Source organism: Danio aesculapii, chromosome 8 (genome assembly GCF_903798145.1).
Source record: "Danio aesculapii chromosome 8, fDanAes4.1, whole genome shotgun sequence".
NCBI classification, from domain to species: Eukaryota; Metazoa; Chordata; class Actinopteri; order Cypriniformes; family Danionidae; genus Danio; species Danio aesculapii.
In genome coordinates, this window is record NC_079442.1 from 39,431,306 (window position 1) to 39,455,642 (window position 24,337).

Below are 24,337 nucleotides of genomic sequence, written 5' to 3' on the forward strand. Positions count from 1 at the left end.
TATTCCACTGTGGCGACCCCAAATTAATAAAATGGCTAAGCCAAAAAGGAAATGAATGAATGAATGAATGAATGAATGAATGAATGAATGAATGCTATTCCTAAACGAATGTGTTGATGTTTTTCATGTTTACGACATATTGGGCATACAAATAGCATGTATACACTGTAAAAAATGCTGGGTTCCACACAAATCCTTCATGTTGTCACAACACAAATCGATTAAATTAAACGAATCGTTTTTTGCAAATTTAGGTGTATTGAACATGAAACAATTAAGTTGTCCCCCCAAAAAACTTAAGAATTGTGTTATTTTAACTCATTTAAAATAAGTAGTTTGAACAAGCAGCAAAATTTTACTGTACATTTTAAAACATCAGGCCTAGCTTTATGGTTCATATTGATTTCACTATATTTACAATTTATCTCAGCATACTTTAGCTTTATAAAACAAATTGGTGCATCTAACATTCATAACATAAAGCATTGAAAGAATTTAGGTAAAAAATAATGGCCAAATATGTATTGTTTGTCTCTCCTTGTTTAACAAATGTACATTTTATATAAAAGCTAAAAAATCTAACTGAGGTGTTTGTCGGTGTTGACGTTTTAGGCAATATTGTACTGCACAACAATCACAACAATAAAGTAGGCTTCTTTGAAATCGAAATTAATATTAATTAAATCAAAGCTCTCTCTCTTTCTCAAAACCTTTGTTAGGGATGTTTTATTAATGGAGCTAAAGGGGGCAGACTGCATGAGCACTCACTTTATCATTAATGCTCAGAAGGCCAGCCGAATTTGAGAGAGAGAGAGAGAGAGAGAGAGCTACATAGGTGAATGACTTAAAGAACAATTTCTACAAGCAATATCTTATGTTTTTTTTTTTTTTATGTTGAATTATTAAGAATGTTTGGTTTGTATGTAGTAGTGCTTGACATTTTCTCCCAATTTAGTGTTAATTGTTATTATTTTTTTTATAAATAAAACTTAAATATCCCTCAAATCCTGTCGTGTAAGGCTATTCTATGATGCCTACATGCACATTTTATTAGTCTGGTGCTCAAATTAGTGACTGATGACTAAAACCTAGCTCATGCATATTAATAGACTCGCGCTGACGCCCCATGCTAATCCTCCAATGCTGAGTGCTTCTTTGTGAATATTAAGCGTATCGTGCTAACCTCTCTTGACAACCTCCCAATGGCGAGTGACGTGCTTATGAATATTGATTATTCGCGCTGACGTCGCGTTGTTACCTTGCGTGGTTACCTTGAGGTAAAATTCCTGGGTTATGAATATTAAAAAGCAAGCCTTCACCATAGTATTTCTCGCGTTATACCAGGAAAAGGGATTGCAGAGAGAGAGGGAGGCCCGGAGCGCGACGGTTATTCGGCCGCCCCTCCCCCATCTGCCGTCCTCCAGCGCTGGGATGCTGCCGCTGCTGCCGCCGCTGCCATCACCGCGAGATGCGCGTCAAACGGGCATCATCATCAGCATGTAGACCCCACATCTCTCCTTCACCCATCACTCTGTCTAACAGCGCCAAAAATAACAGCAACGATGTGACCAAAACGACCCTCCTTTACGTCCCCGACAGCACAACACGCCGTTTTCAACCGATTAATTAATGCGGACATGGTACAATCTCATCTGCATCATTCAGGTTTCCGTCCGCAGAAGATGAAGTGCTCACCGCCGTCTGCTGCCTCCTGCTCCCGTCATTTGATTCCTATTCTGCACCGATGCGCATTTGGAAAAGCGTAAAGGTCAAATGATGTGACTTTCATTATTTTTATCTACATGATGGGCATGATTTGAGGATAAATCACTGGATATCATTGCGATTTTTTGCTGCCTTTTTTTTCCGACTCCACGTCAAATGTCCTTGGAACATGGCCTGCGCGGTGAGTGGATATTTTTATTCGTGGATAGATGTTAACAAGTGTGGTGTTTTGCGTTGTGTTTGTTTGTTTCTTGCGGTTTTAATGTCTGTTAATATAAGTAATTTATTATTATGATAATGGCAGATATGCATCAAATGGAAATGCTAATAGTTTGCGGCATGCCCAGCAGATTTATGCAGCAATATGATACATATCATTGAAGTATTACTGATTGATCAACAATTGTTTTTTTTAAATGTCATTCAAATAAAGTAATTATACATAATCAGTATCATAAAGTTATGAAAGATGCTAATATAATGATTATTCATTATACTATTAAAGTATTTTATTAATATATTAATATAACTCTCACATTTTTTTAAATAATACGAATTTCTATTATAATGCTGTAAACTTAACTATAATCTTAAATTTATAGATATATTTGTGGGGAAAAACTAATTCATAGTTTTTTTTTGTAGACTGAAAAAAGCGTAATGGATGGTAACCTTGCTGTCTGGTCAGCAGGATCTTCTTTTAATCAGATGTTTTTAATACATCTTACTTTTTAATACGTGATTTAACCGCAAAGTCCTAACACAGCATGCCACAGGCACTGCCATAAGCTGTGAGCAGCTGTACAGTGGTGACCAAGGTGAACATCTGATTCCTGAAGGTTACCAGGAAAGGGCATCATCTCGCATTAAGCGCATGTTTGTTGAGAAATCTTCCACTCATTTTGAATCAAATATGAGGTGGCGATAACGGGTTTAAATGTTTAGTGACCTAAACTTGCTGTCACCGCAGGGAAATGGAGGCGCAGAGCTCAAGCGGATTGTAATGTCATCCAAAATTGCAGGCCTGATGGCTGGTACTGTTGCCTTCGTAAATCTGTTCTGCAGTGGGATTGGGCAAGTGTTTATGTGCGCATGCGCAGGCGTCTCTTTCTGAGGGAAGGCAGCAGAGATTGCGTCGAAACGAAAGGCGGTACATGGGTTGGGGAGAGGAGTACACTTTTATCAAGAGAGTATTTCAAAAGGCGTTTAGATGTAATTGTCTTCGGTTTCCATCAGATATTATGTAAACAATCCATTGCAGTAGGTGTGAGTGATGAACAATTGGCTACTTGTTTCCCACAAACTACCTACACCTGTGACACCTCGGTGAGCAAACTGCCACCTTCACATTTCGAGCTGTTTATTTTGTCGAATATTAAACGTTACCTTTAGGGTAAACACTAACTAAATGTGAACTAATTTGTAAGTAGAAAATAGGCTAACGTGGCTAGTTGTCATAGTTGACCCTGGGTAGAAAGTTTACCTAATTTAACGAATTCTTATTAATGATTTTATATTTTTAGGTTGCCTCTTTGATTTCAGCTATTTCATAATTGTTATAAAATAGCGTTTCATATTATTTTAAAATCATAATGAGTTAGTCTATACAATATTTAGTATTTCATACAGTGTTGCTTAAATTGGTGTCTAGGTATTTTTATTTCATGATAATTGCATTGTCATTTACATGTATTTTGTTGAATTTATTTAATAATTTATTCATATTTTTCTACTTTTAAACATTTTAAAAGAGGTGTTAGCTTGATTACTTTATGTTTTGAGCAATTTAAGAGATGAATGTTTAACATTTTTATCATTTGTTTTTTTGTTCTACAGGTTCTTTACAGACTTTATTCCTGTGTCAATAGATCCCCTTTATTTTGTAATAATCAGTAACATCATTTGATCTTCATAGAGATGGATTGGGACAATGGCTACCAATTTATTTGTTGACTTTTTCTTTATGGGGGGATATTTCAAGGGAACCCCAGCCACCACACCATAGAACAGAAAAACCCAAACAAATAATGTCTCATAATGGAGAACTACACAGAGAACATCTTACAAATAGGTAAGAAGGAATACAAATAGGACAAAAGAAAACATATTTTCCCATATAAAAACCTCTTAGCTCATAGCGTCTGCTAAAAAAAGCTACCAGTCTTCCACCACCAACACAGCATCATGGGGGATCTGGGCAATAGCACAGTAGAGTTCCACCCTAAAAAGCCAGGAATGGACCAGGGAGGCCAAGAGGGGGATTTTGGGGTGTCGGTGGATGAGTTGTGCTCACTGATGGAGCTCAGAGGACCCGAGGCCCTGCAGAAGATCCAGGAGAACTACACTAATACAGAAACCCTTTGTCACAGACTCAAGACTTCACCTGCAGATGGTGAGTATCACTAGTTCAGCTTTGTGACCATATCACTTGCTAAATTATATAAGATCACACAAGTATACTAAAGACATACTATACACTTTTGGCTATTAAAGGAGCTATTATAAGAAATCTGTCATTTACACACTTTCAGGTCATTCAAACTGTTTGGTTTTGTTTCTCGACGAGAACACAAATGGAGAATTGCATTGATATATTGTGTACCATGTAGCTAGTCTGAGGCTTTTAAAGGAGAAGAGGCATAAGTGTCATAAATCCAGTCCATCAGACTTGTCCAACATATTCATATAGGACTGCTCTAGCTGTACTATAGTTTTGTTTCAGGAACAGATCAAAATTTATGTTGTTCACTGATCAGACCTAACAGTTTCAGTATTACGATGCTCATAGTACTGTCATTTAGTTTTTAAAGCTTCAAAGTCATTTCAGTTTATATTTGTTGTAATTCCATGTGAAAGGGCAACCAGTTCTGCCCATTTTGAGGTCTGTAGCAGAAAGTCATAAAGTTTTGCATGAACATGAGGATGCCTAAATGATCACAGAATTTCTTTTGGAGTGAATCAATCTTGTAAATTCATGAGTGAATTCTTGCATATTCACTAACAATGCTTCACTAACTAACGGCTTGTTTTGACTTCTTGAAAATAATACCAAGTGCCAGTCACCTGTATCTGCTTTTGATCTGCTCTATCCTTGAAGACCCACTGGTGGTAACATTTTATTCAACAATTTGCTGTAAATATGAGCACATTTTATGTTTCATTTATACCCGGACATGTAGATGGGGGTTCGAAGTTCTGCAAGTGATCAACTGGCAATGTGCAAGTTAAAAAAACACAGCTGCTCATTTTCATTATGATAAATGCAGTCTACCAAGTTATCCACAAATAATGTTGCAAATAAACAGAGCCGATACAGAGACATCCTCACTATATTTTCCTGTAACATCTAACAGGTGCATTTGCAAAAAGATCAACACTGTCCACACTTTTTCAATGTAATGAAAATCCTGACAGTAGTTTTTAATGCTGACACAAGCTGTTAGTAAATTAATAAAAATTAAAAATATTGTTTAAAGGAAATAACTTAAGTACACAAAGCAGAAAAAATAACTAATGGATATTAAGATAATAACATAAAAAACTTAAACTTTTGAATGATTGCAAGTATTTTTTATTATTATTATGTTTTTTTATTTAAGCAGATAGAAAACCTATTGAGATCGAGATCTCATTTAAAAGGGTGACCTGGCCAAGAGGCTTATGGAAAAAAATAAGTTAATAATATAAAAGTACGGTTTGGTTATTTAGCCATACCACATTACAATATGTTAAAAACACACACATTGAGAAATGGACTGTTGTTGTTTGTTATAAAGGATAGAGTGAAATAATTTAATCGGGATGAGCTCAGCCATTTTCAGACTGAAGAGTATTCCAGGATGAGGCATGACTAAAATCTCGCTTCCCTATTTCAGTTTGAACCTGGGGAACAGACAAATTATAAATTTCACTTGAACGTAGGGCATAGTGGCTTTTTAACCTAACATAGGTATGAAGTTACATTCAAAGGCCGCTCAGCTTTGGCATACAGTTCACAATGGTGACAGCCTGTGAAAAACCTCAAAGCGCTTAACTGAAATAAGTTAATGTATCAAAACTGAAATAAGAAATATTAGATTTGAATGTAAATATAAGAAATATAGAAGGTAATAATATCTTCTATAGTAGTGTATAAAAATATAGGGCTCTATTTTAATGATCTAGACCAGGGGTGTCCAAACTTTTTTGGAAAAAAACGTTGTCCCTGGCCAAATTTTACATACATCACACACACAGACACGCATATATATATATATATATATATATATATATATATATATATATATATATATATATATATATATATATATATATATATATATATATATGTATGTATATGTGTATATGTATGTGTACACATGTATATGTGTACACATGTATATGTGTGTGTGTGTGTTATGGAATTATTTTAATCCGTCGTCCAACTGTGTTTCTAGAAAGACTTACGTTTTTAAAATCTTGAATCTTCTCTGGGCAAATTACAGTTGCAACTCCTTTATAAATTCTCCTTCAGTGAAGGGTTTCCTGTGCTGTGCGATTAGCTGAGCTACCTCATAACTAGCCAGCGTAGAATTTTCTTGTACTTTATTAGCATGAAAAAAGCAGCTGCTAATTGTTTTACTTTTTGATCCCGTTCGGCACCAGTGTAAGAGCTGAAAGCCTGATGTTTTGTTTCATAATGTCTTTTAATATTATATTCCTTTATTACTGCAACTGAATCCTGGCAAATTAAACAGACACATATCCCGCTGACCTCTGTAAAGAAATATTCTTTGCCCCAACGTGACTGAAATTTCCAGCACTCACTGTTGATTTTCCTTTTTTTTTTTTGGTTGTGCCATGGCTCACCAAAACGTGATAATCAAATATGTTTCCTTCAGTTTGTTTGGTTCGTTTTACTTTATAACAGGAACTGCTGCCTAATTGAAGACATGTGATAGCGACACTCGGTGGTTATTTATTGAATTACGTTCATTTTTGTATAGCGGGCCAGATTCTATTGATGATTATAAAAAGCCTCACGGGCCGCCACAAAACTGCCGTAGTTTGGACACCCCTGATCTAGACGCAAAGTCTAAAGCGCATGGCGCAAAAGCATCAAAGGCATATCCAAATCCGCTTTTACTATTTTAAGTACAGAAAAATATGCTTTGCACCGCGGCGCATGGTCTAACAGGGTTATGCTTATTTTCTTTATGAGTTATGGGTGTGTTTTGAGAATAAACCAATCAGAGTCTCATCTCCCATTCCCTTTAAGAGACAGTTGCGTCACGTCATGGCGCATTTGCTTTGTAAGGGGAAAAACTGAACGCTTCACTAGCGAGAAAACAGTTATACAGACCATATGGAGTGCGAGGATAAAGAAAGAGCCTCCTCCATTCAGCCTCCTCACTTTACTTTTACTCTTTACTTTACTCCTTTACTTTCGTGTATAAGGAAATGGTGTTGTACGCACTTCTCTGAAGACATCCGTTAGCCTACATAATTAATTTAGTTTAAGTCCAAAGATTTGTTTCAAAACTATTTCTAAATTCAGTTCTAATTTCCAGCAAACAAATAAATGAGTCACAATAACAATAATAACAAAGTGTGGTCAAAAAAACCATTATATCCAGTTATATCAGTTATCCAAACACACGTCCTATGCCCCATATGGTCTAAAACCCAACGGGTGGACAAATCTAAGCTTGTTTTAAATAAAATAAATCTAAATATGCATATAATAAATAATACTACTAATAATACAAAGATACAAAACCAAGTTGTCATGAATAAACTGAAAAAAAAGCCCCCCTGAGATGAAGAAGGCATGGAGGCAGTGCTTTATTATCTTTATGTAGAAAATAATAATTTCTGTAATATTTGAATCCTTCAATATTTTTTTCATTTGTTAAGATATTTGTGTATTGCTGTACATCCTGTGTGTATTAAGCAATGTGTAAGCGTTTAAAGCGCACAACTAGCGCACTCAGTCTGTTTTAGTTCCTCAAAATAGCAATGCGGCAACAATGCGCCTTAACACACCTCCTTTCTAGAGCGGGACACCCATGAGTCCAGAAAGTGGCGCAAAATGAGAAAATTAGGGTTGCGTTGGTCTGAAAATAGCAAGAATCTCAGAAGCTTACACTCAAACTGCACTATAGAACTAAAGCTCTAATAGTACCACAAAATTATAAGACATTATCAAAGCTCTTCTATTTTTTTGCCAAAGCATGTTGCATAATACATCTTCATGCATAATATAGGAGACTTCAGATAGGCAGATGTGCTTGGCCATCAATTTTATTTCTACAGTTTCATGCTTTCCTTGATCAGAAATGGCTTATATTTTAGTGTTAAAGAACACTAAAGAATGTAAAAAAATATTTTTCTCCAAATCTTTTATTGCTGTGTCTATTCTGGCTAGATGATCCCACTTTGCGCTCTGATAATCACATTGATCTTGTTCTGACCACTTGCTTTCAGACCAAGTCATGCGGTCTGCCTGTATCGCTATTCGCCAGCCACGTTGAGGTTACTTTAAGTTTATTGTAAAGCTCTTTCTCCTCCTTTAATGCTGCTCTTTGAAAAAGCTCTGACAGGGATACAAAAAGAGAAGCTTACGGGCATGGATGGTGAGATGAAAGAGGAGAAGAAAGGCCTGGATGTACCGGACAAGCCTTTCAATACTGCAAGTCTGTGGAAAGAGGATTGCACCGGCATATCTTAGTTGTCTTAATTACTCTTGAGCATATTGTGCCTGAATGAATTAATTGGGGCAATTGGAATGAGTTAGGGAAATGATTTCCTACAAACCATTGGAGTAACTCAATTAGGTTTTGCAGTGAGTGAAAGGGAAGCTCTGTTGGGAGATGAGAGGTTGCCAGGGGCAGCAGGGGATGATTGGCAGGGTGAGGATGCAGAGAGCGTGACAGTCTGTCTGGGTCTCGTTGCCAAAAATCACACCCTGTGGTGCATCCGAAACACACTGACTTAACCATCTGTGCCCTGTGTTCTCCTGTTATGAACTCTCCCCTCCCTTCCTGTCACCCTGAGAGGTCAGGGATTGGTGCTAAAAGAATTGAGCGATGACTAATGAGCATTCAGGAAGTTCTTAAAAGCATTTACATGGAGAAAAGCCCATTAATAAATTAATTTGTGACTCCGCTAGTATACAGTGCATCCAGAAAGTATTCATAGCACTCACTTTTTCCTCATTTTTTTGTTACAGTCTTATTCCAAAAGGGGTAATGTATTTCCTCAAAATTCTACACACAATACCCCATAATAACAATGTAAAAAAAAAAAAGATTTTTTGAAATTGTTGCAAATTAAAAAAAAAAAAACTGAAAAATCACATGTACAGAAGTATTCACAGCATTTGCTCAATACTTTGTTGATGCACCTTTGTCAACAATTACAGCCTCAAGTCTTTTGAATATGATGCCACAAGCTTGGCACTAGAGATGCACCAATACCATTTTTTTGGAACCGATCCGATCTCGATACCAAATTTCTGAGTATCGATCGATACTGTATCGAAGCTGCATGACTTTACAAATCTTGAAAATCATAATGCTATTAAAAATTGCAATTATAACAACATTGACAGCAACACTTGCGCACAATACGGCTCAACTGATTTAGTCGTTTCCTAGTGACATAAAAAAAAGAGCACCGTGCTTCTTTTTTTTCTTTTTATCAATAAAGGCAGTAAGGTGCGCCTCGCGTTTTTGGAATGGAAAAGCGCATGCAGTAACAGTTACATGTGCAACCACATGTGCCTACAGATGTAGTTTGTCAAAAAGCAAAATGAAAGAAGGATATTTCTGGTCACAGTTTGACACAGACAAGTTGACAAACCAGCTCTGATGCTGATCGCCTCTGTGCTGCCTGGAGCCGCGTCATAAATAAATAGGCTATTGATGATTTAGTGTTCAACCAACAAACCAACCTTTTTCCATTTGAAAAATTACAGTTATTAATAGTTCTTATATAATATAATTTTTTAAATAGCCTACATAGCCTAATCTACCAAACAAATCCAAAGTTTTCTTGATTTTTGATTAATGAACTTCGCACCAAGCTGAGGCTTTCATTTTACAGCTTAAAAAACATGAGCAAATTAATGCAATATCATATGTAAACAACAAAATTTATGTATGCTATGTAGTAGTCAATACTTTACAAAAAGTCAACTCATTGTCTTTCATTACACGCAGCGCGCGCACATGAACCACAAGTGAGACAGAGGAAATAAGTCATAATCGTGAGACATAATCCTTAAACAATTGACTTCTATAAAAAATGTTGAGAGCGGTTTTGTAATATAATACTAACAGTGGAGCATTAATTAAATGCTTATTTTCCATACTTTTATTAATTTAATCAACTACTTTGACAGCACAAAGTATAATCCCTTAGAAGAATAAACTCGGTCTGAAGGATGGGAGAACAAACTCATTGTGAGAATAATCTTTCGGAGTGGCGCATGTCGCCTCTGCGCATGCAGCCTGCACGTGAATGATAGCGATTGATGCATCGGAGACAAAGCGCGCAGCCCTCCGTTATCTGCAGACATTTGCAAAAAAGCAGCTCAAATAGAATAAATAAGTGCGTTGAGGATCTGTCCAATGTATTATTGAGGCTTTTCTAATTAAACATGTCAGGTAGGCCTACTTTGTGTGTGGAGAGCAGGTAATAACCCTTTCTACTCCAGTATTGCGAATGGGATCTAATCTAACAGACACAGCGCAACATGATGTAGAAACAGCAATGAAATGAACTCCTGCTGCAGGTCAAAATGAACCCATTTAATGCAAAACTAAATGCATTTCTCCACTAATTATTTAAACTAACATAAATAAATATTCTTGGAGAAAGTTTTTCCTGTTGTCATAAATGCAACAAGCAGTTTGAACTGTGAATGAATGGAGAATGATTGACAGGCGAAGCGGTGGGAAGCGCTGAACTGAACATGAATTTAACCTCATAAATATTCATCTGTGCTTCACATTAAACTGTAGAATGGCTTCAGAACATTTAGGATATAGTAGGTCTACATGACAACGTTCTAGTGCCATATAATAGGCTACCTTTATGGCTTAGTTGGCTTATAAACAGAATATAGCGCACGAGCAAGATCGGATTTGCATCTGTACTAGCTGGCCGATAGCCGATCCAGCAAAAATATGCGGTATCAAATCGATATCCGATCCAAGTGTCAGGATCGGTGCATCACTACTTGGCACACCTGTTTTTGGGAATTTTAGCCCATTCCTTTTTGCAGTACCTCTCAAGCTCTATCAGGTTAGATGGGAAGCGATTGTACAGCCATTTTAAGATCTCTCCAGAGATGTTCAGTAGCATTTAGGTCTGGGCTTTGGCTGGGCCACTTTAGGACATTTACCGAGTTGTTGTGAAGCCACTCGATTAATATTTTGGCGGTGTGCTTTGGGTCATTGTCCTGGATGTCTCTGTACATTGCTGCATTCATCTTTCCGTCTATCATGACTAGTATTCCGGTTCCTGCTGTTGAAAAACATCCCCACAGCATGATGAAGCCTCTACCATGCTTCACTGTAGGGATGGTATTAGCCTGGTGATGAGTGGTGATGAATCCTGTCTTGGCACAAATGCCTTTGTCTTCATGCTTGGTTTGTGCTTTGACATGCACCGTCAACCCTGGGACCTTATATAGACAGGTGTATGCTATTTCAAATCATGTCCAATCAACTGAATTTACCACAGGTGAACTCCAAAGGCAAAGGCTGTGAATACTTATGTACATGTGATTTTTCATTTTTTATTTTAATTTTTTTATAAATTTGCAACAATTTCAAAAAATCTTTTTTTCACATTGTCTTTATGGGGTATTTTGTGGAGAATTTTGAGGAAATAATTGAATTTAATTTATTTTGTAATAAGGCTGTGGTAAAAAGTGGAGCGCTATGAATACTTTCCGGATGCACTGTACATGTTTTCGGAGTGACTACTTTCATATTTTTAAACTTTAAATTGAAGCAAATTTAAATTGAAGCAATATTTCAGTTTTTTTTTTTAATTGATGAAACAAATAAAGGCATGACGAATTATTTATAAGTCATTTAAAAAAATCAAAGAGTTGTTTCGACCAAAAATGTCGTTCAACCTCCTGTCGTTCCAAACCTCTGAGATCTTCCTGTCACAATAATCAATATATCGACTTATCACAAAACACATGGACATGACCTCAATCATTTTTTCTGATGCAGTATATAACCTATACTTAAGAAACAATGTCAGCCACATTTTAGCCAATTGCACAGTCTGTCATTTCTATTGAAGATGTCAGTGTCAGTATGGTTAAAAAAACACACAATAGTATTTACTATAAATTACTGTAGTATATTTTCATGTGGGTGCCTAACAACTGAAAATACATCTGGTAGAGGATGTGGCTTGTTCAGTGCACCATCTTTCTTGCGTCACTGAATTTCTGTTAATAAGATGGATAATAATGTCTTTGCATCCCAAAGGGCTATCGGACAATCCTGCGGACCTGGAGAAACGTCGACAGGTTTTTGGAATGAACTTCATCCCTCCTAAGAAGCCCAAGACCTTCCTTGAGCTCGTGTGGGAGGCTCTACAGGATATTACCCTCATAATCCTGGAAATAGCGGCCATTATTTCCCTCGGACTGTCCTTTTACCAGCCGCCAGGAGGGGACAGTGAAGGTGATTTGGCCTGCTCACACTAAGGATGATAGCAAAAAAAGATATAATAGAAAAAAATATGTTTAAAAATAAAATAAAAAAATAAGATTAAATTAGTCCACAGAACAAATATAATAATACCAGAATATTGAAGCAATATTTATTTCAATTGCTACAAGAATGATTTAGCTGAGAAACAATACAAAATGATTACCAATACGAAAGAGCTTGAGCATAGACAGCCTGAGTTAACCACAGAGTTGAAATAAACACCATTAATGTGTATTGGTGTGTGGTGGATGCTAAAAGAGATGTGACCATAAACCAGTCACAAGGGTAAATGTTTAGAAATTGATATTTATACATCATTTGAAAGCTGCATAAATAATTTGTCAGCATTGGACAATATCTGGTCTACTATTTACCTGTAGCTATTTGCAATTCTGGAATCTGAGGGTGAAACAAAAATCTATATGTTGTCTTTAAAGTTGTTTAAGTGGTTAGAAATGAACATTACTAATTAAAAATTATATTTTGACATATTTACAGTTGTAAATTCACATACACTCACTGGTCACTTTATTAGGTACACCTATTCAAGTTCTCATTAACTCAAATTTTTAATCAGCCCATTACATGGCAACAACTTAATGCATTTAGGCATGTGGACATGATCAAGACGATGTGCTGCAGTTCAAACTGAGAATCAGAATGGGGAGGAAAGGTGGTTTAAGTGATTTTGAACGTGGCATGATTGTTGGTGCCAGACGGGCTGGTCTGAGTATTTCAGAAACTGCTGATCTACTTTTAACACACAACTATCGGTAGGGTTTACGGAGAATGGTCCGAAAAAGAGAAAATATCCAGTAAGCGGCAGTACTGTGGGTGCAATTGCCTTCTTGATGCCAGAGATCAGAGGAAAAGGACCAGACTGGTTCAATCTGATAGAAAGGCAACAGTAACTCAAATAACCACTTTTTACAACCGAGGTATGCAGAAGAACATCTCTGAATGCACAACACAAACCTTGAAGCGGATGGGCTGCAGCAGCATAAGACCACACCGCGTGCCACTCCTGTCAGCTAAGAACAGGAAACTGAGGCTACAATTCATACAGGCTCACCAAAAGTAGACAATAGAAGATTGGAAAATCTTTGTCTGGTCTGATGAGTTTTGATTTCTGCTGCCACATTCGGATGGTAGGGTCAGAATTTGGCGTCAACAACATGAAAGCATGGATCCATCCTGCCTTGTATCAACAGTTCAGGCTGATGGTGTTATGGTGTGGGGGGTATTTATTTGGCACACTTTGAGCCCATTAGTATCAATTGAGCATTGTGTCAATGCCACAGCCTACCTGAGTATTGTTGCTGACCATGTCCATCCCTTTATGACCACTGATGGCTACTTCCAGCAGGACAACGCATCATGTCATAAAGCGTGAATCATCTCAGACTGGTTTCTTGAACATGAAAATGAGTTCACTGTACTCAATTGGCCTCCACAGTCACCAAATTTCAATCCAATAGAGCACCTTTGGGATGTGGTGGAACGAGAGATTCGCATCATTGATGTGCAGCTGACAAATCTGCAGCAACTGCATGATGCTGTCATGTCAATATGGATCAAAACCTCAAAGGAATATTTCCAGTACCTTGTTGAATCTATGCCATGAAGGATTAAGGCAGTTCTGAAGGCAAAAGTGGTCCAACCTGGTGCTATTAAGGTGTAGCTAATAAAGTGGCCGCTGAGAGTATATTTTATATATAGAGATGAATGTAAATTGTATATGTAAATTTACTAATATTCTAATGATATTTGGCAAAAAAGAAATATCAATCATTCTGACCCACATGATGTGTTTTTACCAAAAATTGACCCAAGCAACATACTGTGAGACGTTTTTTCATTAAAAGGATGTTAAGCTCAGGAGAAGCCATAGCCATATTAAATTAAATAATTTAACTCTTTATTTTTTTAATACTACATCTGATACCACTGCATGTTTTTGAAAATATTTATCTCTAAATAGGTCTTTTAATGTTAGTTTGAAGCTTCTAAATATATTTAAGGAACTGTCTCATATGTGGTTTTAAGCACCAGTATAGATGGATGTACTGATAAAAAAAGCAAAGAATAGAAGGAATGGAGTGAGAGATAGATGGATCGATAAAAGAATATAAAGGATCACAAGTGTACACTTATACTCCCTGTCCTCCTACACATTTTTACCTTTCCATCTCTAACACTGTTCTCTATCCTCCTCTCCGTCCAGCATGTGGTGAAGTGAGTAAAGGTGCGGAGGACGAGGGAGAGGCGAATGCCAACTGGATCGAGGGTGCAGCTATCCTGCTATCGGTGCTCTGCGTGGTGCTGGTGACCGCCTTCAATGACTGGAGCAAAGAAAAGCAGTTTCGTGGCTTGCAGTGCCGCATAGAACAGGAGCAACGCTTCGCTGTGGTGCGCAACAGCACAGTCATTCAAATCCCCGTGGCTGAGATGGTGGTGGGGGATATTGCCCAGGTCAAATATGGTCAGTAGAGTTTCAAATTTATCCCTCAACTTGTCCCTTTTTTTAAACATCTGGAATGCAACAGAGTATATCAAATTGCCGAACAAATATCTGGTTCATGAATATGCTAAAATGTTAAAATCTGTAGAAGTTTTACACATAATGCATACAAATAGCAAATAAATTATATAAATAATCAAAATGAATTTAAAATCAATTTGTGTATTTATTAGTGCTGGGCAAAGATTAATTATGATTAATCAGATCCAGAAAGAATTCATATTGTGTTTGACTCCCATGAGCTTGAGCTTGGACGACTGCATCCATACATCTCTGCAATGACTCAAATAACTTATTAATAAAGTCATCTGGAATGGCAAAGAAAGCGTTCTTGCAGGACTCCCAAGGTTCATCAAGTTTCTTTGGATTCATCTTCAATACCTCCTCCTTCATCTTACCCCAGACATGCTCAATAATGTTCATATCTGTTGATTGGGCTGTCCAATCCTGGAGCACCTTGACCTTCTTTGCTTTCAGGATCTTTGATGTGGAGGCTGAAGTATGAGAAGGATTGCTATCCCGCTAAAGAATTTGCCCTCTCCTGTGGTTTGTAATGTAATGGACAGCACAAATGTCTTGATACTTCAGGCTGTTGATGTTGTTATACACTCTACAGATCTCTCGCACGCACCCATACTGAATGTAACCCCAAACCATGATTTTTCCTTCACCAAACTTGACTGATTTCTGTGAGAATCTTGGTTCCATGCGAGTTCCAATAGCTCTTCTGCAGTATTTGTAATGATTGGCATGTAGTTCAACAGATGATTCATCGGAAAAATCTACCTTCTGACACTTTTTCAAGTAATCAACTGGAAGTCAAGTTATTATTTGTTACTCTTACAACTGGGATTGATGACAAGACTGTTGTCAGGTAGTGCAAGTTGTCAATTTTTATTTTGGATGCGATTTAATCTTGATACATTTTTGCCCAGCATTAATTTTATATATAAATAATTCTTACAATTTAGCTCAAAATTATGCACTTTAAACGCATACTGTACCTAATAATTCCAGTACACAGAGAGAAACACATATTTCAAGTGGCCTTTGAATTGATATACATGTTGTCCATTAGAGATAGTAGTACTCAATGGTAAGATGTAATTGATCTGTTGCTGTCACTCTGGCGTCTCCTAGGCGACCTCCTGCCTGCGGATGGTGTTCTCATTCAAGGGAACGACCTGAAGATCGATGAGAGCTCCCTCACTGGAGAGTCTGATCACGTACGCAAATCCATTGACAAGGATCCCATGCTGCTGTCAGGTAGGGAGTAAAGGTTATATAAGCCAACATATGTTTGCGTGTTTTTGCTTGGAGTCGTGCGGACTGGGACGGCCATATGGTCTCAAATTGAGTTGTGTGTGTGTGTGTGCTTGTAAATAATTCTAGTTATTCTGAGTACTGCTTTTTAATGTCTTTGAAATCTAAATTTGCAATGTTTATTTTAGTTTGTACATTAATAATTCTTTAGGTGAACAGTTAATTTGGAAGTAAATTAATTGAAAAAGAATTTCTTAGGTAATCTTTAATTAAAGTCTGACAATTTGCTTCTGTGTTGGGAATGGCGGTCCTTTTCTGTTGATAACAATATTCTTAATAGGGGTGTAAGGGATCATGGTTGATTGATCTTTGGTTCGTATGGATCACAACCCACAGTTCGGAACACACGTGACCCGTGGATTAGACTAATACCTTTTTTTTTTACTTGTAGATTAATCCTAAATTTGTAACGATCACAGAGAGATCGCCTCTTGTGTCATTCAAATCACATGTATGAAAGCATTGAGGCTTTCCTGTAAAATATAATGATGACGGAAGAAGTTGTGGTAGGTTATTCAGGATGTGGTGGGTTTCTTAGGTTATTAATGTGTTGGCAAGGTGTTATTAGGTTATTTCTGTCTTGTTTAGCCTGCATTAATGCATTGAGTGTAAGCTGCATAATTAATCATTAAAAGATCGGGATCTCAACACCCATGCAACACAAATTATAAATGATGGTGATTTGCATATGTTTATTAATTGCTGGATTCAAATCTGGGTTTGAAAAACACAAAAATCCAGAAAGAGATTGAGTCTTTAGTCTTTTGAGTTAGTTATGAAGTTACAAACAGTCAAATAACACAAAAGTACTGGGATAACGATTTATAGTTTAGATAAAACCACAGATGTTTACGGAAAAGATTAAAATCACCAATCTTATGCATTTAAAGGCCTTGGTAACAAACTCAACTGATAAAAGACAAAGTCTGCCATTCTCCAATTCTCATACCGCTCTCCCAACAAAAATGCTTGCTGCAAACCAACAGCTTTGCTGTATCGGCCCTGACAGAATTGCGGGGAAAAACATGCAAAAAACTATGTGAGTCATGGAAACAAACACATACGACCCATGCCATGTGCAGACGCAGTCTCACCCGGTCATTGGGCAGATCTGCCTTGCCTTCGGAAAGCATGTGCTCTCATGAATAATTAAGAAGCAGGGTCTTCTCACAGGATAAGAAAACTCAGCTATGAATAATGATAAGAAACTGACGCGTCATCACTCCACTTGCAGATCGTCACCGATTTTGATCCCACCGCAAAAATAATTTTAAACCCAGAAGATGAAATTAGCTGACAAAAGCTCAAAATTATCCCGTTTTCCCCACAATTAAAGCTAAGAGGTGTCAATGTTGTCTTAACTGATGCTCAACACACACAAATCTGAAAAAATTAGTACTCCAGTACTCCAGGGTTTCTTGAACCTTTACGATATTTAACCAATAGGTGGCAACAACCAGCCATCAAAAATATGCCACTGAATAATTTTTCAAAAATGACACATCTAGCAATGAACATGAAGTTTTAGGAGTGAATACCTGAATCATTCATTGAAAATGAGACTTAAAATAAATTATGGGTTGTACAAATTATAATGTTAGATTTCTACATTTAGCGTCATCAGCAACCGTAGTAGTAACAGTGAATTTTTCACAGTACTAAATATTGTACAATTTATTTTTATTCAGCTGATTATTTCTTCATTTCATTTTTAATAATATTACAGCTTCTTAGTTCTGTTTGTTAAAACCAAAAAATTCTTGCAGAACTGTTTTTGTAATAAATGGAAAGCAAATTACATTTTGTCTCCTTAGAATTATAAGGTTCTATCTGAAATTTGTGTCAAAATTGAGTTATTGACATATTCTTATTAAATGACAACTTATTTACAATATGGGATGTTTTCTGTAAGTTGTTTACATTTTAAGACTTTTTATTTAAAAAACAAATGTTACACACATATTGTTTGCTATGGAATGCACCACTTTTTTGAAGCTCAATATCTCAAAATCATTTAGAACGCAGATAGAACCCTATAATTCCAAGGTGACGATTTGTCTCTTCCACTTTTTGGTTGATCCGAAAAATGGTCCAATTCATGACTAAAAAAAACATAATGTGATCAGAACTGTGAGATTTGTAATCTGTTACTCCACTAATTCTTAACCATGTTTATTTGGGAAAGTATGAGGGAATGATGTGGAATTCAGTTTCAATTGTTATTAAACCAACGTATGAAATAAAAGTCCCAGCAACTTCCATTTCATGTGAACTTTAATAAATTTGATGATTCAGGATTGTGCTTGAAAATCCAAGCCGTTGCAGGTTTGAACATGCACAGCTTGTTTATTTTGCCTGAGCAGGATGTTTAATCCCTGGGGTGCCGTTTTCTGTCCTTGCATGGTTCGTATCATGCGTGTAGGGTCCTGTAAATCTTCGTTCAGTTTACGAATTACCCATATCAGTTCATTTAAGCTGACACTGTTGCAATCCATCTGAATAGAACCAATTTGCTGTTTGGCAGGGGGAAGGGGACTTCACAAAGTATTCTGTCAATACTTTTAACACTCAGGTTGTACAGTGCTTGGGCTAAATCTCATTGAGCGCTTTAATGAGAGAATGTCCCTGAGGTCTGATAAACAGGTTAATCAGCTTCCTCCCTCATCTCTGCTTCCTGGAGGAGGACTCAGATTTGTATTAGGTCCTCCAGAGAGCTGCTCTGCCACTTCTTTCTAATGATGGCAGTTTACCAGAGCAGCATCTGTTTCTCTGCTTGGCCACACACGCACCGCTACTTCACGACCTCAACAAGATGAAGCCAGGGAGACAAATCGGAAAGGGAATTTATGGAAGCGTAACATACTTTTAGATATTTGATGTGAAAAATGCAAGTGTAATGCAATTAGAATGGACTTGTATGACTCAATTGACATCAATGAAGAATAATGAAATCTAATTTGTGCCCAGAAAAAGGTTTGAATATTGTTAATGCTATTAAGTGTCTGGTTCAGATCTGCTTGTGTTTTCAGTAATTAATTAATTAATTAATTAAAAAAAAGTACACTGTAGGGTTGCACTTACTGTAAAAGTCTGACATGGCAATGTTTTGTTTTTCTGCAGTATATATTGCGATATACTTCGTTATATATACTTATACTTGGAATTGTTGGTCACACTTAATTTTAAAGTTAAATTCTCGCTCTTAGCAAACCATTTTGACGTTTGCTTCAATCAACTCCTACTTTCCTCCTTATTCATAGTTATTACGGTAGTTTAGGTATTGGGTAGGATTACGAATGTAGAATACAATTGTACAGAATATAGGCTTTACTAATAAGCATCTCAATAACATTCATGCTAATAAGCAACTATTTAATAATGAGAATTGGTTCCTAAAGTGTTATCAAATCATTTATTTTGATTATGGATGATTCTGTAGGGGAACAAATCATGCACACAATGTAATAAACTAATTATAAGCATAGATACATGCTATACAGTGAAGATAAAAGTGAAATTAACAGTGCGTGCATTATGGTTTTGTATATGTAAATGTAAAAATTACACTGCAAAGTCAACTCAACGTTGCATGACTATGCCATGTGACTTTTGTGGACACATTGCGATATCGATGCTGAAACGATATATTTTGCAGTCCTAGTACAGTTATTGTTTCTTTTAAATAAATGAATAGTTTTATTCAGTATTGACACTTTAAATTGATCAGAAGTGATTGATACTGCTAAAAATTAACATGCGTTTTAATAGTATCATTTAAATTAGCATGTTTGCAGGATTTGTTTTGAAGAAATACTTTTATTCAGCAAAACTGCATTTAATATGAGCATAAATATTTGGGTTTTAAATAAATACTTCATATTTGTTCAAATATATTAAGCATGATATTAAGCAGGTTTCTTTAGAGTAAAATCAGCACAGATGAATGATTTCTAATAGTCATTAGGAGATTGACGACTAGTTAAATGACTGCAGAAAATTCACTTTAACCCTTTGATGCAAATATGGGTCTAAAGTCACCTGACTGCCTTCTGACTTTCTATATCTTTGCAATGAATTAATTTCTTCACTTGGTATTCTAGGAATTTCTCAACTAACTTGTTTTTGACCAGGGGTGTCGCTAGACCCAATTTACTGGGGCACGTAAACATCACTAGTGCCCCAGTATTTGATTTGAGATATGATTTACTTCATATGCAAAGTGTGTTTATTTAGAGCAGTAATCCCAGAATAAAGATGTTATTCTCTATGTGCAACCAAACCAACGCTAGTGAAAGCAATGTAGTTTAATCAAAAAGCAAACTGATGCATCTCTGCGTGTCCGCAGAAAACCATACCCGCGCACCTCACACACCACTCCTGCTGGACACTGATGCGCTGCTCTACTCCCGGGGTGAGTCCCGGATGTTAACATGCACTCTGAAAGAAGTACTTTCTGCTCACGTGCCGCTCATGCACTGTGAAACCGGCGTAACAGCCTTTTATGCAGAGGAGTCGGCATGCAGTGAGTTTTGCAAGTCGACAAAACTAAAGTTAAAAATAATATGATGGTGATCTTACCAAGCATGCCTACTACTAGGTTGTTTGTATGAAGTTAAAAGGAGGGATGAGGAGTCCGGGAGGTAAGACTTAATAAACCTAATTCTCTGCCATGTGTCTAGTCTAAGACAGATAATTCTATAAAACCTTTTTTTTGTATTCTATTGAATTGTCTATAGAATTTCATTCTGATTAAATTATTATTCATGCGAAAGAATTCTTAAATGATCTTAGCATCACTCCAGTTGTGTCTTTACGTTGTTTTCCAGTTACATTTAGGATTAATTACTGTTATTTATTCAGAATAATAATTGTATATTAACAATAATAATTTTATTTATTTATAATATTTTTTGTATTTAAAAATTGCCAAGTGTACTAAATATATATAGTACTTCAATTTTGTTAAACTATAAAAAGAAAAACAGCATAAAAATCCAAAGAAAGTAATAATAAAACAAATTAAAAGACTATATACATCCAGGGTGAGGGCATGTGTCTTAATATAAATCCTTTTAGAATAGTCTTAAATGACCACATTCATTATATACATAGGCATTGCACAGAAATCATTGTGAATATATATAACCATATACATATATGCACATTATCTTGTATTTATCTATCAGTTGAGCATCATCTTTTTTTTTTAGCATTAAAATCAGGTATTTTATCTGAAATATATTCAACCCATGTTCTCCATTTTCCCAGGAATATATCCTTCTTTAAGTTGTTCAAGGGTTCAAATAGTAATCAAGAACATTTTATACAGACATCATCTGATCGATAGATTATAAATATTTTATGAAATCTTATATCCGATCTTATACTTGTTTCCAACTTAAAAAACAACAACAGATTATCTAATGTCATATATTTATACTCCGATGTTCTTGATGTATGTGATGTTAGATTGAAGGGTAGAACTGGATTGGTTCCAGTCAGTTCTGAAGGTCATTGTGGAGGTGGTTGGCCTGAGGGAGAACTTGTTTTGAAGGCAGGAGCTACTTCAGTTAAAGCTGCTTTGATTTATCTGGATTGAGTAAACGTTTCATGCAAGCATAAGATATCCACATTGCCCAGGTTAAGCTCTCTTACTTTATATTTCCTTACTTTCAAGCTGTCTATTTTTCATGGAACTCTCTTATTACATTGTTTTAATATTGACAAGGTTTGTGTTGTTCATCATCTTGCGCAATTAATCATCAAGGGGTGCATATTATTTTCTCAGTCATTATGGGAGAGACGTCTCTTCTCAACAGGAATGTTTGAAGGCTTCTGTTGTGAAGAGGGAAATTCACGCTGCAAAAATATAATTGTCACAATCAGCCATTTTGTCTTGTTTGTTCCTGTAGAAAACAGTGATAATAGGCATTAACCTCTTTTAGTTTTGATTGATGTAATTATTCAATGTAAGTGGAAATGTGTTTTTCCAGTGCATCTATTTACTTTTATTTTTATATATATATAATTTTTTTTTTTTTTTTTACTGAGAAGCAACTCCAAAATACTGGCGAAAAAAGCTAGAATTAATGTGCTGTGAAGCAAGGCACAAAGAAGCAATCTGGCTCAGTTTAATTGTATTACGCTGTAAAAGGCCATGGAGGAGACTTCAGCCTTAATCTTGATTGTTTTATTAGACGAGTGCCGAGGCAAGACACAACAACAAACACAACAATACATTAACTCTGACTCATACTATTGATTGGACAATGATGAAATGAAAGCACAGGCTATTGATTGGAATGTAAAGACATAATTGGCTGAAATAATTGCTTGTTTATACAGTGATGTCTGTTGATTCGTTAATTAGAAGTTGCAGATCAAAGTTTTGAATGTTATCATGGTATTACTGCATTTACTCAGACCATTTTTTTAAATGGAGATTATGAATTAAATACAATTATTTAACTTTTGTAAACATTCACTTTCAGATGAAATACATAAACGTGTATGGAATTAAGAAAATTTAATCCCATAAGAGTGTAGATACAGAGAAAAGGCTAAATGTATTTAACCAATGATTGATGACCCTGGTGTAATGCCATAGATAAATTTACATTTAGTAATTTGGTTACTTAAAGCTGGTCTATAAATGGCCAAGTCTAAGTGACACTAACTCCAATACTCATATTTGTAGTCGCTGAATCTCTTGGGAAAAAAATAAATAAAAATAATAGTAATAATAAAATTATTATTTAACTAATAAATAATGATAATAATGAAGTTATTATTTATTACAATTTCAATAAATGAATACAAATAAATATTTTAAATTAACCTTTATGTACTGTTGGGGATGTTTTCATCCACTCTGGGATAATTTTGAGTCTTAATTTGGCCATAGCTTTTTCTTTGTTTTAGCTAGCAGAAGGATTTTTGGTGACAAATCTTATTTTGACACATATTTTGAGAAAATGCTTTGAATTTTTAATAACGTCAACAATACACTCAGCAAATTGACTACCCTTTTGTTATGTTCGGGATGAAAACATCCACTGAATTAAATTGCTGTAAAAATGCATCAGATTAATATTTTTTCACATTTTTTGCATAAATATGTTAATCAACTTCAGTCCTGATCAAAACTACTAAATTGCTTAGAAAATTACCAGATTTTAACTATTTAATTGCCAAATTCATAAATGATGTCACTGGTTTGGTAAAAAAAACCCACACAAAATGACCTATTTCAATATAAAAAGTAATTATCACAGTCTTGGACATGTGAACGATTAGTAACAACATTGGCTTTGATGCATTGTTTTTTGATTCATTTTCTTTTATTTTACTGTTGTGGCTGTTTTTGCCCCATTGACTTCCATTATAACCACATTTTTTAAAATTACAAAACTAAGACAGCATATAATTGGTCAAATCAAAATCAAAAAATGTATCTCAGCTTTCAACTTCATGGAATAAACAAAAACAAAGACTGTGTATTTATGCACCATCAAATGTGGTTATAAGGTAGTCAGTGGGGCAAAAATAGCCACCAACATTAAATTAGGAAAAAAATGCCAATGTTGTTACTAATCGTCCACATGTCCAAGACTGTGATAAAAGGAAAATAAATCCAGTCCACGATTACTTTTATATTGATCAAATCAGTGACATCATTTGTAGACTTGGCAATTAAAGAGTTAAAATCCTGTAATTTTCTAAACAATTTAGTAGTTTTGAACAGGACTGAGGTTGATAAACTGATTCATGCAAAAGAAATTGAAAAAAAAAGTATCTGATGCATTTTTACAGCAGTTAAATTCAGTGGATGTTTTCATTCCTAACGTAACAAAAGGGTAGTAAATATGAACAGTGCACAGGGGTTAATTTACTGTTTTATTTTTATTTTATTGGTCTTAAAACAACAGCAAATTTTTATTCCTTTACTATTTTTGAAATGTCACAAGGGTGAAAATTAATATTGAAGTCTATTAGTCTGTAGCGGAGCATTTTGCATCAAGTTTTTGTAATCTGTTTTGTAATA

General features: G+C 35.7%; 1 protein-coding gene across 7 annotated transcripts in view; it reads left to right on the forward strand.

Annotated features, from left to right (window-relative positions):
- Positions 1–1,398: 1,398 nt before the first annotated feature.
- atp2b3a (ATPase plasma membrane Ca2+ transporting 3a) overlaps positions 1,399–24,337 on the forward strand; it is a 48,913-nt gene continuing 25,974 nt past the window's right edge. For all 7 annotated transcript variants that reach the window (XM_056463944.1, XM_056463946.1, XM_056463945.1 and 4 more), the window contains exons 1-5: positions 1,399–1,906; positions 3,562–4,117; positions 12,222–12,419; positions 14,674–14,931; positions 16,111–16,236. In XM_056463944.1, coding sequence (XP_056319919.1) covers positions 3,910–4,117; positions 12,222–12,419; positions 14,674–14,931; positions 16,111–16,236 — 790 coding nt within the window. In that variant the 5' untranslated portion in view covers positions 1,399–1,906; positions 3,562–3,909. The remainder of the gene's footprint in view (positions 1,907–3,561; positions 4,118–12,221; positions 12,420–14,673; positions 14,932–16,110; positions 16,237–24,337) is intronic.